This window comes from Paramormyrops kingsleyae, chromosome 7 (assembly GCF_048594095.1).
Source record: "Paramormyrops kingsleyae isolate MSU_618 chromosome 7, PKINGS_0.4, whole genome shotgun sequence".
NCBI lineage: Eukaryota > Metazoa > Chordata > Actinopteri > Osteoglossiformes > Mormyridae > Paramormyrops > Paramormyrops kingsleyae.
In genome coordinates, this window is record NC_132803.1 from 17,001,242 (window position 1) to 17,020,083 (window position 18,842).

Consider the following 18,842-nt stretch of genomic DNA (forward strand, 5'->3'; position numbering starts at 1 on the left):
TGTGTCCACCAGAGCGCACAGGCAGCGCGGCCGGCTTGCCAGCAAACCCATCGCGCTGTTTTCTTTCTGTCCTCTTTGGCCGAAATGCGTGGCAGCATTTGGCACCAGGCAGAGGAAACGAGCACGGAGGGCAGGAGACATAACGAGTGGTGACTCACACGCCTTGTTATTGCGACGCGCTCCAATTAGCGGGACGTGGCTTCGATCGACGGCGCTCTCGGACGCGACCGCGGGGCTGGGCTGGCTCCTGCCAGCCGCGAGGGCACTGTTGTTCTGAGGGCGCAGCGGCGCAACGTGTCCGCCCACACACCAACAAGTAATTAAATTTCATATCGCCTATAAATGTCACTTTGGATAAAGACAGCCGTGTCTGTGACTGTTTTATTCAAACTTTATGAAAAAATGCACTGAGGGGATTTTAAACCATTTTTTCATTGACCTTTCTTGGAATATCTTGATAGCAAACCTGAAAATATCGAAGATGTTTTTACGAATGAGTTTGGTCCGGCCTTCGGTGCTTGTAGTTCAGTGTAGCTGTGGGCTGGCCTGCCATTGTTGCACATGGTCACATGTCCCTTCCCCCCCCACAGGACTCGGCCCACGGGCAGTACTGCGGCTGCGACGGGAACGGCTCCGTGTTCGTCAACGAGGCAGCGCTCCACATGCCACTCAACAACCGGCACGCGCAGCAGCAGAACCAGCGCTCGGGCTCTCTGGTGTTCCCCAACGGGCCCAGCACCCAGAACAACCTGAACTCCCTCATTGGCCATCCCGCTGAGAAGCTGGGCTGTGGACAGCAGGCGGACGGCTCCCGTCACTGCGTGCTGACCCACAGCCAGAGCCACGGCACGGGGGGCGCACTGTACGCGACGACTTACTCCAGCGGGGGGGTCGGCGGCCTCGGGAGGGAGCTCACCCACAATGGTATGAACCTCCAAGGACCACAGGCGGTCGGTCCAAAGGGACACAGAACCTCAGACCACTATAGTGAAGGAAGGTGGTGAGACACAAATTCAACCTGCTTCATTAACATCAGATCGATCGTTAACATCAGATCGATCGTTAATCAGCTTCGTTCCGTCACAGTGTTATTGAAGTAGTAGACCACGTCGTCGCTGTCTGATGAAAACCTCGTATGTCCACTTTTTGATGACTGTGACTTTTTACTGTAGATGGAATTCACTTTAATTGGAATTCGTTATGGTGTTTAACATTTTCTAAAATAGTTTCTGAGAAAATGCGTTTTTCATGCCCCTGAAACTTTGAATTTTTGGTGATTTCATCGAACAGCGATAATATGTGATTACTTTGTAATACGCAAGGTTGTAAATATAAAGTCATAATTAATATAATGGAGAATGCGGGTGGTATGGAAAGTGCAAATGGGCAAAGGACCCAGCAAGTGCAAAAAGTGATTTGTGCATATTTTTTTTAAAAAATCACGTATAAACAAACTCCAACCCGACTCGAGCCCGAGTTTGAACATAAAAAACTGACTCGTACCCGGCCTGAAACCCTAAACTCTGTCGGGGTGCGTCCTGCTTGAGCTGGGTGGCAGAGACAGCCTGGATGGGATGCCTGGTCATGGCAGGACACACATTCACACATTATGTTCACCTGTCTGCAGGAGGGACCCCACACAGACGGGCTCCGCTCGCAGTGCTTGGGGTGGGATCCTGACCCCCCAGGGCCCCCGCTAAGCCACTCAGCCCCTTGCTGCATTTCATACGTTTTAAGGAAACAATGGCTGTCCTTTACATATCTACTTTAATCAGTTTTTCTTTTAAATCTCATTCACAGATTGTGGCACTAACGCGGTATTATGTATGATCCCGAGAGACGTATGTGTGAGAATAAACATCAAGGTCATCAGTCACAGAGCCGCTCTATCCCTCTGAGTCACACACTTCTTTCCCAGTTAATCAGTGTCTCCTGACAAAACAACAGTCTCCTCTCTCGCCCTGAAAATCTATCTCGCTCTCCATCGAGCGGCGAGTCAGACAGCACTGAGCAAATCACCGTCACGGCGACCCGGCCGGCACACTGGGGCATCGATCAAAAAAAATCTTTACGAAACTCATTATGAAGCAGACCGTCATCGGCCCGTCAGAGACGCATGAATATTAAGGCGCCTTTTACCGCGGATATCCAGTAAGTCAGGTGTTATTTTTGCAGCGCTAAACACACCATATGCGTTTTTCATGTTGTAAAGTGCAGTACGCGATTTGAAATGACTGCAGAAGTAAAGGGCGAAATGAAGGATTCTGCACAGGCTTTGCTCGGACTCGGTCACTGAAGCCACTGAAGATCTCCTGCTGGCATTCAGCCCTTAGCCGCGATAGCTTCTGAGCCCTTAGCCACGATAGCTTCAGAAGTTTGAGTGTCTCGGCGAAAGTGTGTCGCATCATTTAAAGACAGAACCCCACAAATGCTGCAGCTGGCACAGTTTTCTACAAATTGACGTATTACCTTCTTTCCCCCAGTATTTATCCCTCGCAGGCCCCAGTTAAAACAGCATCACTCACTGGCCTGACAGTTAAGTTATCCCATGTAGGGAAGTCAGGCCCAGGGCTCTTTTACACTGATACTGGGTACTTACCCTCTTTGATCTCAACAGTTGACAGTTTAATTAATCAAAACCACTAGTTTTTCCTGTTTTGTAACCTAGGCCTCTCTGCAGTCAGACTGAAAACAAGCGACGTTTTGTCCAACACTGGAATGCAGCTTTCTGTTTTAGTTTTTTCACTGCAGCAGACTTGGCTGCTCGCTTGTACTGCTCGTTAAGGCCGGACAGGACAGGAGACGATCCTGATCCTGTTATCACTGGCAGGTACCTGTGGAGAGAGCTGCAGTAGGCGAACGGTATTGTTGCAGGAGGATGCCAGCTGATCTGTTGCAATCACTCAGAAACCTGAATTTCTGGAGGGTTCCTGTACAGACCGGGAGCTGCCCTCAGCACTGGCACAAGCTTTGTCTCTCGTCACTCTCGGCGTGTCCCACAGCAAACAGGCCTCTGGTTCCGCCTCTTCGTCATTTCCAATGTCGAGCCAGCCCGTGTGGTACTCTAACGAGGTGATGTGTGTAATTAATCACCCCGAGACACATTCCCGATGAGTCCCAGCAAGCTGATTATCGGCCAAATCAATTATCGCAGCCTGTAGAACGGCACCTGTGTTGAACCTCAGACGCTGTGGTCTTGGTAGAGGAGGGGGTAGCATATACCTGGCCCCCCTTCCTTTCTTCCCCCCATGCTTAAATAATGTGGTGTCACAGAAAGGGCAGGCCATGTCGTTGGCGCCGAGGGATGGAAATAGGGCATGTCAGGGGGTCCTTGTAGTGCAAAACCCGAGATTCCCCGTGGTCCAGCCTGCTCTCTGGCTCTGATTAATGACTGCACTGACAGAGCTTTGCAGAGAGCATAAAATGTTTGTACATACATATATATTCATATGTTTACACCCACATGTTCTTCAGATGTCAAAGGCAAAACTTTTAGCACATCATATGTTGCCAATGCACCAAACTCACGCAACTCCCACCTCCGAACGATTCATCTACCACTTGAAATATCCACATAATCTGCATGAAGTGCTCTGACGAAGTTATTTCTGTGCCAGAGTTCAGCACCGGGGATCCCGTTCCCATTAAATTGTAGGAGGTACAGGAGGTTGTTGCCAGATTTCAAGTACAAACTTGATGGTGAATAGCCATCAGTACAAGCAGTTCCTGTGTAGGAAATATTACAAAAATGTGCATCTTTCCCCCTTCTGCTTTTGTGTTTACTGTCAGCAATGCGAGTAATGCCGAAGCCCGATATGCCTGCTGATCGGTGACACGCCTGGGCCCACAAGCCAGCGGAGAACTGCCTAATTATGCGAGTAACAATTATGCCAATAGCAGTGATTAGCTCATGTGAGGCTGATCCTAAGTTTCTGCATGCTTCAAAAAACACAGGGCACTCCAGAGAGATTAGTCTGCAGGTAATTTCGGATTTCTTGCTTAGTCAGATAACTTGTCCCAAACTACCTTAAAAATCCGACAAGTTATCCGGCTAAGCAGGAAATCCAGCTTCCTGATACAGGCCCCTGGTCTGTACTCCAATAGATCTGCTACATGTATGCAAGGCAATGGTGCATAAATGGTGTGTGCTCTGTGATGGACTGGGATCCCTTCCTGGGTGTCCCCTGCCTCGTGCCCTGTGATGGACTGGAATCCCATCCTGAGTGTCCCCTACCTCGTGCCCTGTGATGGACTGGCATCCCATCCTGGGTGTCCCCTGCCTCGTGCCCTGTGATGGACTGGCATCCCATCCTGGGTGTCCCCTACCTTGATCCCTGTGTTTCCCAGGGCAGATGTCCAGGCTCATGGAAACCCACCACTAGAACATGGATTATACTACAGGCCCAAAAGCATGCTTCCTGATCCCCACTGAAATGCTTTTGATTCTTTTGTCTAGTTTAATGTTCAGAACATGAAGAGCATGAAAACCAAGCAGAACATACTAATGGTCCATGCCTATACTTACTTTCCAATGCAGACCTGAACACGCTCCAGCACAACGTCAGTGGCGATCGATGGCCGGTGGAGACGCTGCTCTCGAGCCCGGACCTCTGCCACAGCTCCAGCCAGCCGGTGAGGAGTGACCTCCTCATCTCCCAGCCCTGCGTCCCTGTGGAGACTGAGAATGGGGAGGATGGGAGCGAGGAGAACATTGTGTACCTCTAAACCGCTAGATACCCAGACAGTGGACATAAATGTCACCCCACAGACTGTGAACTGCTGCTCCGTTCAGCTTTACCACACAGGTTGAATGAGATGAGCCCATGCAATGTAAGCGTGCACTTATTGGTATATCAGTATGGTAACACTTCACTGCGTAAGGCAAACAATACATGAGAGTATAAGGACTATAGGACAGTACCTGTATTTTAATATGAGTGATGCACTGCAGTGGCATTCTGAAGGATTAGAAAGCCTTTTACCAGCCTGGTCACTGGAATGGGGGAAATTTAGGGACACCTGAACCTCATGTTGGAGAACCGGGAGGAGGACTTCATCTGCACGGGGGGGGACGGACACGGACCCTCCACACAGCCGCACTGCTGGTGATTTGGGTTCCAACCCCCAGCCCAGGAGGCGCGAGGTCACTGCACTGCCCCTGATAAAATATAAAAATGAACTGTATTACACGTTCTTATGTATGTAACTAAGTGGATACAAATCATTGCACTTATATATAGTATGTATTATATATGATATCTGGTAGACCCCTAGAGTTAATTGTTACATATCTGTAAGTGTGTGTGAGATATACATATATATATATGTATGTATGTATTCGCGCAGCTCTGTGGGCTGGGACTAAGAAGGCCAGTTCAAATCCCACCATTGAGTCCTTCAGCAAGACCCTTAACCCAAATTGCTCCAGGGACTGACTGACCCCACTGTCTCCTCTACATCCTTTTCATGAGGTGGCCTCCTGGGATGCTTTTCCAGCTGTCCTGAAGGAGGTCCACATATATACTGAGCACTCACTTGCCGCTTTTCCTTCACTCTTTGCCCAAACTCTACTCCAAAACCATTTTTAGTGTGCTTAGGTCAGGTGGCCTGGTCATGTACATAACATGACACTATCACTCTATTGTGGGCAGCTTGGTGTGTCCAGATTTTTGACTTGAACTGTGTGTGTGTGTGTGTGTGTGTGTGTGTGTGTGAGAGAGAGAGAGCCCGTGTGTGTGTGTGTGCGTGTGTGTGCCCATTTGTGTTTGCGTGTGTGTTTATGAACATATTGCAGGAATATATCTGTATTTTTGAAGGCAAGACTCACTAATATTTCTCTCCAGAAGCACATTCATATATGATTTAAACATGCATGTAATGTTGTATAGGAAGTGGGCAAACGGCATCCCTTCAGCTAGCAGACGCCTTGAGTAGCGTGTAGGTCCTGCCTGAAAGGGGTGCAGAGTGTTTTTGGGGGCGCGGTCTCTCACTACACCCCCCAGCACTCAGTCACCCCACACCCCTCACTTGGTGGTCCAGAACAAACGGCGCTTACTGGGATCATTATGGAGGGCCCCCGTCTCTCCCGCCGGCCCCCCTGCCACATTCCCCCTCAGCTACACATCGCCCCCCCCGGAGACACTAATGCCCACAGCATCCTTTATTTCTCCCATGTTTCTTTCTTTTTCTCTTTCTTCCCAAAATTGACCTGAGGTCCTACATGCCTTGTTGATTGTGCCCCCCCCCCCCCCTTTCCGCCCGCCACAGTGACAGAATTGGGTTGTTCAAGCTGCCCCCCCTCCCCCCTTCCTATTTATTACAGTGGGTCGAGATGATGGGAGGGCGCTGGGGGGAATAAAGGACCCGGGATCACAAGAATCGTTCAAGTGCCTGATTGCTCGGCCCGGAAAAAACAACTCAGGACCTTAGATTGGACAGGCTCTATTTATAAGACTGATGTGGTCCGAGAGGTGTGTTAGGAGTGAATGATCAGTATAAACATCTCGCAGGAGAAGTGTTACAACTTCAATTTGATCCCTCTGAACCAAAGTTTTCCTTCTTTTTTCTTTTGAGAGCTCTGTGCTTTCACTCTGCTTCAGATGTCCCACCACACCATGCCATCAGCCTTCTGAAACCATCGGAGGGATTCGGCTTCTTAACGTCACTTTGTACAATTCTGTCATGAGGAAATACACCAGTGAAGTGGTGGTCATTTTCTGATTTTGTGCGTGTGCGTTTTAGACGCCCCGATTTGATGGAATAGGAATGGTGTCATGGTCATGAATCCCCCCCGACTACCGAAGCCCAAAGAATTTGCGGGATTCCAGTATAAGTTCGATGCAGCACTGTAGAGCGCATTCAGCCGTGTGTGTCTGATACACCGTTAAGTTAGGAATTATGGAAAGCTACCTCTAGTAACATTTGTCACTGTGATACACAAGTGGCTTTTACGCACCCTGTACTTAATCATCTGTACTAATTACTTATGTATGTTTCTAAGGAGTTTTGAAAAGTTGTACCTGAAACCTTAAAAAAGGAAAGCTGGTGTCCTCCAGTGATCTTACCCGTAATTAATCTTTTGTGCACTTGGACATAATTATACCATAATTCCTCTCAAATTTATATAGAGACTTCTATATGAGTTATATGTCTGTGTATATTATCTTGTGTATCTGTGTGTAAATGTACTTGGCTATTAGAGCATGTGTATATGGTGTAAATGGCAGGATTGCTGCATATTATGTAGTATTCATGTCCTTGATAACATTGGTATAATTGTGCTTTTTTTACAATAATATTTCCAAAAACGGTCCTTGTTATTTTTTTTTTCACTATGGCAGTGTATTTAAAAAAAAAAAGAAACAAAATAGTTTGCAGCCTTTTTTTAAATTGTATTTCAAAAGGTATTTTTCTTTAATTTATTTAAAATTGATGTTCTCGTGTTATGTATATGAACAGTGTCAACATCTTCATTATTATAATTATAGTTATATAATTATATATAATTCTGAATATTGTATCATTTAAACTCTAATGTGTAATTATCTTATAAAATCAAATGTGCCTTTTTTTGAAATTTAACATCTTGTGTTCTATAAAAGCCAGAGATGTTTACAATTTTGATAATCTTAGGATGAAAACCATATTATGACTCATATTTTGACTTCACTAAGAAATGAAACCGCACTGTACCCTGAGCCCCAAGAACTAGTTGTAGCTACTGTAGTGGTAACAGTAACTAGTACTTGAGCTGGAATCATTCACCCAAACAATCGGGATGGTGGAGAGACTATCGAAATGAAAGATACCCATGAACAGAAATTCATATACAGATGAACGTTGCACATAAGGATTGCTTTTGCATTTGCGTAGTCAAGTGTCATTGATAACAATGGTATACAGTACTTGTGCTTGTTTCCATAATCTGTTGATGCATGGTAGGATGCTTCAGTAATGCAACACCAGCCTCAGTGGGGATAATGCACAGGAACAGCAGTGTCTGTGCAAGGTCTCTGGGTAGGTTGTCATTAACATGCCGAACTACACTCTTCTCGTTTCTTCTGACACAGGCGCTTAACTTCTACCTAATACTACAAAAATGAGCTTGGTCAGACAGCTCTCTGTGGATGTCTGTCCAGTTTGTCTCATAGACATAGTATATTAAAGATATCACGTCTTGAAACACCTGAAAGAATTGCATGGTGGCTTGCTGATTCACCTGGACCCATATAAAATCTACATTTTTAATTTTCCCGTAAATGTTACGCAGCAACTGACATTTTCCTACATTGACAGTGCTATTAACATTTCCTCCTGCTTTGGCCTGATGCTTTGGTGATTTATTGAGTCATTTAGTTGATGTATTGGACATCTTGAGAGCAGTCAGCATAAAAGGATTTTGGTAATGCGGCGCTATTTAGCTGGAACAAGGTGGTGCCATCGACTTGTGCGTGAAATAATAGCCTTTTTTTTTGCGGAGTGCTAGAACAAACAACCTCTCTTCCAGGTGTCGCTATGGCAACTGCCCAGGAACTGTGAATTCAGTAAAATTGGAACAGATGTACTGCGTTCTTTTGCAAACTTTCTGACGGTAATGAGATTCTAAAAACAATGTAGCTGATGAAACTTTTTTTACAGCAGACATGGTTAATATGTGCATTTATTAGAACAGAGTTTTTGAGATGGATTTTCAGGTAGCTACTTTTATATTCATACTTCTTGATCATCACCCCTTTGTCACTCATGATTAAATTCAGCCCCTGCAGAATTTCACAGTTGCCTGTCTGGTGTAACTGCATTAGATTTCATATTTCACTTCAAATGTAAATGGGACCACAGTTCTCTTTGCTGAATGTTGTTATTAATGATAAATGTACATCATAGTATGTCAAGAAACTGAGCTAAAATGAGTGCATGATCATTACCATATGTCGAAACAGATATATACACGTGTCAGAGAACCATATCTGTTCCTGTAATGTGTTACAATTTCAGCAATCTCTCTTCTAATCATGAAATTCATCCTAAGCAAACATGTTATGTGCACAAATGACAAAACTGGCCCAACAGGATCAAGCATTCAATAAAAAACCATGTCATTCTGCCTGTTGTTAAGTACTGTACAGTTTTGATGAGGAGAGTCTATGAACCATTCTAAGGACAAGCGAGCAGAAAGTCCATTAATCAGGCTGACCCATGTCCTGGCAGTTACTAAGGCCTTAGAGTATGCTTGTAGAGTATGCTTTTAGTATGCTTAATTCATACTTTATTCATAATTCACCCCTGGAATTGGACATCTGATACCCAAACTAATCATTATACTTTCTTGTGCAGCCCCTAACACTAATGCTGCATTCAAAGTGGGCTTTGTCAGGGTTTTTAATAAATGAACTGGAGCTTCCTTGCATTTGAAACAGAATCCCAGTGTGCATACAACACCAGCCTGGGGGTGTGGCTTTCTCTGTACTTACAACAAATGTCTTAGAAAGTTATACTTGACTGAGCATTATGAATACAGATGGGAATTCTTTAAGTCCAGATGAATATGACTCTATCCATCATCAGATTTCCATGCAATTTACAGCCATGTTTGTTTAGTAAAATGGACTCTTTGTCAACATACTCGACAAGTTTTCCAACTAAAACAAAAAAGGCGAATCGCTAAACGAAAATGAGTAAATAATTAAGGTATCAGTCAGACACTGGTCCCCCCCTCGCCCACCACACACACACGCGTTTCTCCTCAGTATTACATATACGCCATTCTGCAGCTGACCCACCCGCCACCCAAAATGCCCCCCCCCCCCCCTGATGACAGCTCGGACATCTGCGCCATCAATTCCTACCCCTGTAAATGTGCTGCTGCTCTCATATAGCAGATAACGGGTCTTGTGGGGAAGCTGCCTACTGATTACAGATGCACCTTAAAAGGCCTCTGCTTGCTCACAGGGACCGGTGGACACGGGGGCATATCAGAGAATCTGCTTTGTGGCCTCAAGCGCAGATCCAGGAGGCGAATTCTCTTATTTCACAGGCCCCACATTACTATTGCGACCTGATTCGTCTAATACATTTTGCAGACCGATTCATTTTTGCCTTGTTGGCTTCCCGCCCCTCCTGTAATTATTCTGCAGACCTCATGGGATATGGGGCTCGCAGTGTCAATATCTTATCATTAAGAATGGGATTAGAGAATATAAACCCCCTGCTTTATACCCACTGGGCTTCCTTTAGCCTTTTTGGTTTATTTTTTATAGCTCCATTGCCCTCTTTAGTAAGTGTTCAGGGGCTGATATATGATGTATATATATATATATATGTATAAAAGGCTCTGAGATATTTCATTGTCTCTTTTCCCATATCTGCTGTTGCACAACCACCCACCAACTGTCTGAGCCAGATGCACTTTCAAGACCCTCTAACACCGTAGTCTCAGCACCTCACGGGCGAAAAACACAAAGCCGCAGTTACATGGCAATAGTGAAGCAAATTCTACACAGTTTCTGTTCAGTATTATGATACGTTATCAGCTAATTCTTCCCAAGAAAGTTTTATCAAGCAGCATGGTTGGTTGTTTTGGGCGGAAAGGCCAACAGTGAAGAGAAAAAAAAATCACCATTGTCACATTTCTACTAAGTGCACAAAATAGGAAAAAAGACCGTAATTCTTTAAGTTGCACAATCGAATAGCAAATTTCCAGAACTTGCTCATTCCATTTTTTGCTGTTTTTGAGACTGGCAGTGACCTGAAGTCAGACTTCATCATATGTCACGGTGTTGGTAACCAAAACTCACACAGTGAAGAACTTTCACTGGTAACTACTAAATGTCCAAAGCCGACTTCACATTAATCTTTAGCCACAAGTTATTACTTCATTGACCAGTTTTCAAATTCCACTATAAATTAAAGGATTATATTGGGTTCAGTTTTAGGGCCACTGTTATTCCTAATTTACATTAACGATGTTGACATCAATATATACAGTAAACTGGTTAAATTTGCCGATGACATGAAGGTGGGTGGTGTAGCAGATACTGAACTAGCAGCACACAGGCTACAGCAGGACATTGATTTAATTAGCGACTGGGCTGATACCTGGCAGATGAAATTTAATACAGACAAATGTAAGGTAATCCATGCAGGGAGCAGAAATATAACAGATCTCGGTGTGTATGTTGATGCTTCCATGTCCCACTCTCGCCAGTGTGGGGAAGAAATAAAAAAGACCAATAGGATGTTGGGTTATATCTCTAGTTGTGTGGAGTTTAAGTCAAGGGAGGTGATGCTAAAATGATATAACTCCTTGGTAAGACCCCACCTAGAATATTGTGTGCAGGTTTGGTCACCATACCTTAAAAAGGACATTGCTGCCTTGGAACGGGTGCAACGTAGGGCTACAAGAATGATTCCTGGTCTTAGAGGAATGTCTTATGAGGAGAGGTTAGCTGAGCTGAATCTGTTTAGCCTCGAGCAAAGGAGACTAAGGGGGGACATGATCCAGGTATATAAGATTCTAACAGGTCTGGATGCTGTTCAACCAAATAGTTACTTCAGTATTACTTTAAATACTAGAACTTCCATAGGTGGAAATTAGCGGGAGAAGATTTTAAAATGGATTTGAGAAAGAACTTCTTTACACAGCATGCAGTTAGAGTATGGAATAGTCTTCCTGTTAGTGTAGTGCAAGCTAAACCCCTGGGTTCCTTTAAATCAGAGCTAGAAAAGATTTTACCAACTCTGAGCTATTAGTTGAGTTCTCCCCTTGCGAGCTTGATGGGCCACATGGCCTCCTCTCATTCATAAATTTCTTGTTCTTATGCTCTATTGCGCAATAACTACCACGGAATACCACAGACACAATGAAAATGTTGCCATTAATTCAGCTCATAGCTTTTTAGCTGTGTCTTTATGCCTCTATCATAAAGACAATGCTTACAGATGATACAAGGCTCACTTCGGACAGCTCAGCTCTCACCCACCAGCAAGCTACCTGCTAACACACTGTAACCCATCCACCCTGGCAGGCCTACGCTCTGAAAATATGGGAACCTGCAAAATGATAGCTGCGTTTGGGAAAACTGTGTTCACGGTTTGCGATCGACGTCATAAAGATGGGGCCGGAGCCATATAACCATTTGCTTAACTGGTGGACTCTTTGAAATGTTTCAATCTTCACCACCACAATCCCTAAATGATTCTCCCAAGGCAAATGCTCATGATCTCATTTCCCTCTGAAATTAATTTCCCAGCTCTCCCAGAGTACCATATCTGCTCTCCCAAATCTGCAGGGTCCTCCAAAGAACAGCTTACGACAGAAACACCTTCTCAACATCTCACACCCAAAATAACGTCATATTCAAGTACCACTGACCATCACCGCCTCGCTGTCTGCTGTTGACTTCTACCATTGTGAAGTGGTTTGTTTGGCACCTCTGTTTGGCTGTTTTTTTTATATTGTACGTCGTACAGGATTCTCTCTTGGGTGATGTTTGTGTGTATAGCATTTCTGACCCAAGGCTCATGCAGTGTTTGTATGGCTCCCTTTCCCACAGCTATCTTGCACTTCTTCCTGCTCAGTCACTGGCAGCTTAGCTAAGCAGCACCTGCACCTAAATGGGACCTTTGAAATCTGTATGTTTTTGTCATGTATGATTTGGCTCCCTTATACTGTACATAACACTGGTCAAAAGATATCTGGCAAACAAATGCCAATTTAAATGTAAAAATGACCATGAAACATGTTCTCACTACAGTTCTGTATTACATGTCTAGGCGTTCACCCTTAGTGCGACAAATAGGCCGAAAGCATTATTATGTAAATCGTAATGTAAATAAATTCTTCCACTGTTTGCATTTTGTTAATAACTGAAATCTATCACTTCGCCAGCCCCCTTAGTGAGGCTGACCTTTTACTTTGGATTGTTTCGCTGAGGCCCCCCGTGGCAAAACACTGAGTAGAATTTTAATGCGCTGCAAATAAAATATTTATGGCGCTGTCTTTCACAGGAAATATATTTATTTAGAGAAAGCCTTGTCTTTTTAAGCACGAGGCTGCACTCCTTGCCCCACTGTTCCATTTCACTCCTCAAATGCCAGCTAGTGTGGCTGACAGTCTTCTTTGAAAGGTTTTGATGAGGAGAATTTAAAAAGACTCTTCTTTCCTGACCCTAACTCTTTTCACACTCTCTGTGAGTACAGCTTACTATCAAATTGACTATTTTAGTGGCAGGAAGGCAATCAAAGAATCAAATCCAGGATCATGTGACAAGAATTATACTTCCATCCATCCATCCATCCATCCATCCATCCACCCTCTCACTTCCAAATGCCGGGGTCTCGGGGTCATGGGGGGTCCGGAAGCCTGTTCTAGGCAGCACAGGGCACAAGGCTGGGAATGTCCTTTTTCATTCAATGTTTTCCCCCTGTCCAGTGTCATTGTTCATCTAAATGGCATTAAATGACTATTTTAATGATTATTTCACTTAGATATCATTAGATACTGTTTTCTACCCATGACTACTGTTTTGAGTGAAACCCCTGAAGACACACAGAACCAATCCATACAAACTACTGCATATATAGGTATGTACATATGTATATGTATATACTGTATGTGTGTGTGTGTGTGTGTGTGTATTATGTTTATATTACATTGTGGGGACCAAATGTTCCCCACATTGTAATAAAAACCTGTTATTTTGACATTGTGGGGACCATTTTTCAGGTACCTACAAAGATCTGTGGATGCAATCAAAAAAGTAAAAATGGCAAAGGTCTTGTATTTTGTTTGGTTACTTATGGGTAAGGTTGTCATGTTGGGATTAGAGTTTTCCCCACAGAAATGAATGGAGAGTCCCCACAAGGATATAAATTACAAACCTGTGTGTGTGTGTGTGTGTGTGTGTGTGGTTGTTTGTTGAATCAGTTGAATGTAGATGTAGTTTCATTGCGGTTACTACAGCTCAACGGCATTTGATTTATATATATTTAAATAAGCCTGACAAGACTAGCCTTTTTTGTAATACATTTTTGTGCTTCTCAGGACCTGTTCATTACCCCTCATTACAGCAAGCGTGTTTGTGCAAGTGTATTAACACATATTCACAGTCAGCTTTGGAGCCCTTAATGGAAATTCCTTGCAAGTAAAACACAAGCATAATTTATTTTGGTAGAGATGATATGCAAATCCTCACAAAGCAAAGTGAATCCATAACTTCAAACGCATTATGGGCACCCAGGGAGCTGAAGCTGAAACACTGGGATGAGTCACTGCAAATGCGCTCTCCTGTTTCAGCACCTGTTACACATGCGAAACACTGGGATGATGATACTGGACTTCATTATTATTTATTATGGTAAATAATATTTATTTACAATTCCATCATCATTATGTCATCTATGTGCGTATGTGAGCTTACAGTTAAGGTTATGGTTTGGTAGGGGTTAAGGCTGTAATTCTGGAATTTTTCCCATAGAAATGAAAGGAGAGTCCCCACAAAGATGTCAATACAAACATGTGTGTGTGTGTGTAAGCATATATGTCAATGCTATATGACAAAGCCCCAATCTTTGAGGAATGTTTATTTTACATGGTATGATAAAATTCTTTTCACTACTAGTGATATAAAATCCTGACCTAGATATTGTCCCCCCAAAAAATTCCAGACACCAATGTGCAAATATACATAATGTGTATTATTCCTTTGCAGTATTTGTTAGCTTTTTATAACTTTCAGCAAACATTTGACTTAAATTTGAATTACTTGAACTGTGTTTCACTTATTCTTGCATTTCTTGCTATTCTGATGACAAAGAATTGTGTTACTAAAGCAATTGCTGCAGAGACTTAATTTTATAAATTAATGTGAATTTGATTGCCCTTCAGACTGTTACATTTCCAGTTTTGTTTTATTCACTTGTTTGTTTATTTTCGGACTGCTGAGCGTGGGCTTGAGTTCAGTGACAGTGACAGTGACAGCTGATGGCTGATATTTTTTCACCTGCTGCCCGTGTCACCATCTCCTGATGACATAATGGTGCAGAACCACTTTTCATTAGAACACACCATTTATTATTGAAGAAGCCAGTTCTTTGTCTATTGATGTGGGCAATGCTCAACATTATACACTGACATAACAAAAACACATCCAAAGATACATCCAAACAAATAAACGAGTTTCCCAAGAAGATTGACTTGAATTGTTTTTAAATTCAAAATGCAAGGATATTCAGCTTTGTCCATACATAACTCATAATGAAACCGTATTCTCGAAAAGAGAGACAAGATGCTTTGTGTCCATCGTGGCTCCAGTGTCCTTGAGTGCTGTGTGTTTAACCAATAACTATGGGATTAAAGTGGGTGAATCCATACATCATGAAGTGCAGTGGGTGGGGAAAGGCTACGGCTAGTCCCACATTTAGAGACATAATCCCAGAGAGCCACTGCACTCATCTTAGGGCAGCTTCTGTCTGCTAAATGTCTAGCCTGCCTTCAGTGGCCTTTCTTTAGGAGGGAATTGAAAATGTCATGTACACCAATGTTAACAAATCATGCTGCTTTCTTACTTGGGTGCTAATTAGGACTTTCTGAAAACAAGATTGAGGGAAGACAAAATGTCAATAATAATTAATAACTTCTCAAGGAGCGCACAGTTACAGGTCTCAGTTGTCAGCATTAAATCATCTGGGATTTTGCTTGCCACTTGCTTATGATTTTAATCATGGTACACTACTGCTGTTGTTGATGATATTAATAATAATAATGATTAATAATAATCATTTTTTATTGTTGTTGAGAGCATCTGTTTCACTTGTGTATATTTACATTATTGGATAGGTGTTGGTGATTGCCATCCTGCAAACATGAGAATCATATTCTAATGCAGTGTCCAGCGTACCACACTTCCTGATTAATAGATTATGGTGATTCATGCTGGCAGGCGCCAGCGACAGTATTTATCAAAAATTCATCCACAATGGACTTTGACTAATGAGTAATCCATAGGCCCACATTAATCGAAAACTCAGATCAATGTTAGTTTAAGAGAGACACTGCAGATAGAGAATGAAGACTCCGGGCAGATGCGTATCGCCGACGTTCAGAGACACTGTTGAGATTACAAAGCATCCAGATTGTGTGCTTATACTGTTATAACTGCTTACATTAACACACCAGTCAGGTGCTGCAGTTGATGCCTTATTATATTCTAGATTAATCACTAGATTAATTACAATGGTGGATCATGCATGATAATATATTGCTGGTAATTTATAAATCAAACTTTGAATAGATGGGATGACCCTGCCTATGGGCCAGCACTCATTACTCACTAAAAGCTTTCAAACACATTTAGTTATTTGGCCTTATATTTGATGGCATGCCTGTTTATCATTAAATTTAGCATAGCATGGGTTTCCTGTGGGTACTTCTGTTTATCATTAAATTTAGCATAGCATGGGTTTCCTGCGGGTACTTCTGTTTACCATTAAAGTTAGCATAGCATGGGTTTCCTGCGGGTACTTCTGTTTACCATTAAAGTTAGCATAGCATGGGTTTCCTGTGGGTACTTCTGTTTACCATTAAAGTTAGCATAGCATGGGTTTCCTGTGGGTACTTCTGTTTATCGTTTTTATTTAGCATAGCATGGGTTTCCTGTGGGTACTTCTGTTTACCATTAAAGTTAGCATAGCATGGGTTTCCTGTGGGTACTTCTGTTTACCATTAAAGTTAGCATAGCATGGGTTTCCTGTGGGTACTTCTGTTTACCATTAAAGTTAGCATAGCATGGGTTTCCTGTGGGTACTCCTGTTTATCATTAAAGTTAGCATAGCATGGGTTTCCTGTGGGTACTCCTGTTTGTCGTTTTTATTTAGCATAGCATGGGTTTCCTGTGGGTACTCCTGTTTCTCCCCACAGTCCAAATCTGTGCAATTAAGCAAAGTCCTATCTCTAATTTACCCTTCAGGTGGATGAAATAAACAGAAAACAACATTTGCCTGCCCAGCAAATGAAATCTCCAAAGACAGGCTACATTTTAAAATACAGACAGTTTAAAAGCTGCATTGAAAGATGATTAATGCTTTACCGCTGTTTCAGTTCATCACAGTGACACTGCCTTTCCTTTTATACTATAAGACACTTCTGAACACAACTTACAGTGCCTGGACTGGCTCTCTTGCCGCACTTTGAGTGGCTTCCCCACTACACCGCTAATTATCTCAGGAACAAGCGAACTTGTGGATTTAAAGTGACTGCATGGCAATAATTCTGCATCCCAACATGGTTCCTAATTAAGGGAGCCTTGAATGTAGAAGTCCTTCACGGCCACCTGTCACAGTGCAAGAACATATGAGTCACCCGTCAGTTCCGCAAGATCTTGTCACGATTTGATGCTTATTTAGGCTAGTCAAGGGCTGGTCTTGTAATTCTCTTCCATTAATATGTGATTTATCAGTCTTTACACACTTATAATGCAGCCAATGTCACTTCCTAAGGACAGTAATTCCATCAGACTTTATTTTGCTTACTCCCCATTATTATTATTTATTTGATTCTGGTATTAAAATTCAAATTTTAGCTTAATTGCTTTTTCCATAGTATATCAGCATGTCCCCTGAGAATGGAACCAGTGACATTGTATGGTTCGCAGGCTGTGTCCATAACTGTTGAACAAAGAAGCAAAAGAATTCAAAAACTTCACCTTCACCTCGATGAATAAGGATGCTAGTATAGGTGGTTAAGGAATACAGAAGAGAAACTCAACCTGCACTCGTTTTACTGGAGGCATGCAGAAGGCCAGAGTTTATACCCGTGAACTCATTTGGGGTTTTTGTATAAGGGGACAAATTACAAATTAGTTAACTAACACTTTCTATGAACGCCACGTCTATAAGAATTTATGAACACATTCATAACACATAATAATGCATTCAAAAAGCATAATAAACATGGCTAGAATTTTTTATAAAAAGGGCATAACACATCATAGCCATGTTTATTATGCATTCTGAATGTTTTATGAAGCTCTCATCTATAATGCACTATAGATACCTACATAATGCAATACAAAGAATCTTTAATGCTTATATTGACCATTAAAATGCATTATGAAGATATCTATAGTGCATCATAGATGAGAGCTTCATTGGAGCTTATGAAGTATTATAGTCAACACTATAATGCCTTATGACTGTCAATAGAAGATGCTGTAATGCTTTATTAATTGCACTGACCATTATAATGCATTATGAAGGTATCTATAGTGCATCATGGATGTCAGCTTTAAACAAAGTGTTACCGTTAGTTCTTTTGAATATGATTGAATGAACATCCCATTGTGAGGGGACGTTCCCCATCTCTCCATTCTGACATTGCTTCATTATTCCATTGTTCATTGGAATAGCCTTCTGCTTTGACTAGGTGTCACCTCTGCTTGTCTCCCTCTTTTGTGATCATGACAATGCGCTGGGACTGTTGCTGAGGCAGAGATGACTTATTTGCATCTCGCTGCCAACAGCATCTCGGAAGATTACAGAGACCAACTATGATTAGAATACAGAAGATTGGAGCGGCAAGATTATGAGAAGGGTACAATCTTACACAATTATCACCATGACAACTTCTCTATTATGTTTTTGAATATATATCATGCAGACGTTTTTAAATATTTTCCCCAGATTTTCATTTGATTGATTGTTTTCATTGTGCCTCAACATACCCATTGCTACTGAATGACAAAGAAAATACAAAGGATTATGTGTTTTTACATAAGTTATCGTTGGCAGATCACAGTAATATGACTCAGAAAAAAGGTTTCTTTCTAAATGACTTACATATATCTTAC

General features: G+C 42.6%; 1 protein-coding gene across 8 annotated transcripts in view; it reads left to right on the forward strand.

Moving 5' to 3' along the window:
• Positions 1 to 9,103, forward strand: part of arhgef28a (Rho guanine nucleotide exchange factor (GEF) 28a) — an 84,035-nt gene extending 74,932 nt beyond the window's left edge. For all 8 annotated transcript variants that reach the window (XM_023823013.2, XM_023823014.2, XM_072714418.1 and 5 more), the window contains 2 exons: positions 591 to 924; positions 4,538 to 9,103. In XM_023823013.2, the coding sequence (XP_023678781.2) occupies positions 591 to 924; positions 4,538 to 4,725 (522 nt within the window). In that variant the 3' untranslated portion in view covers positions 4,726 to 9,103. The remainder of the gene's footprint in view (positions 1 to 590; positions 925 to 4,537) is intronic.
• The last annotated feature ends 9,739 nt before the right edge of the window (positions 9,104 to 18,842 follow it).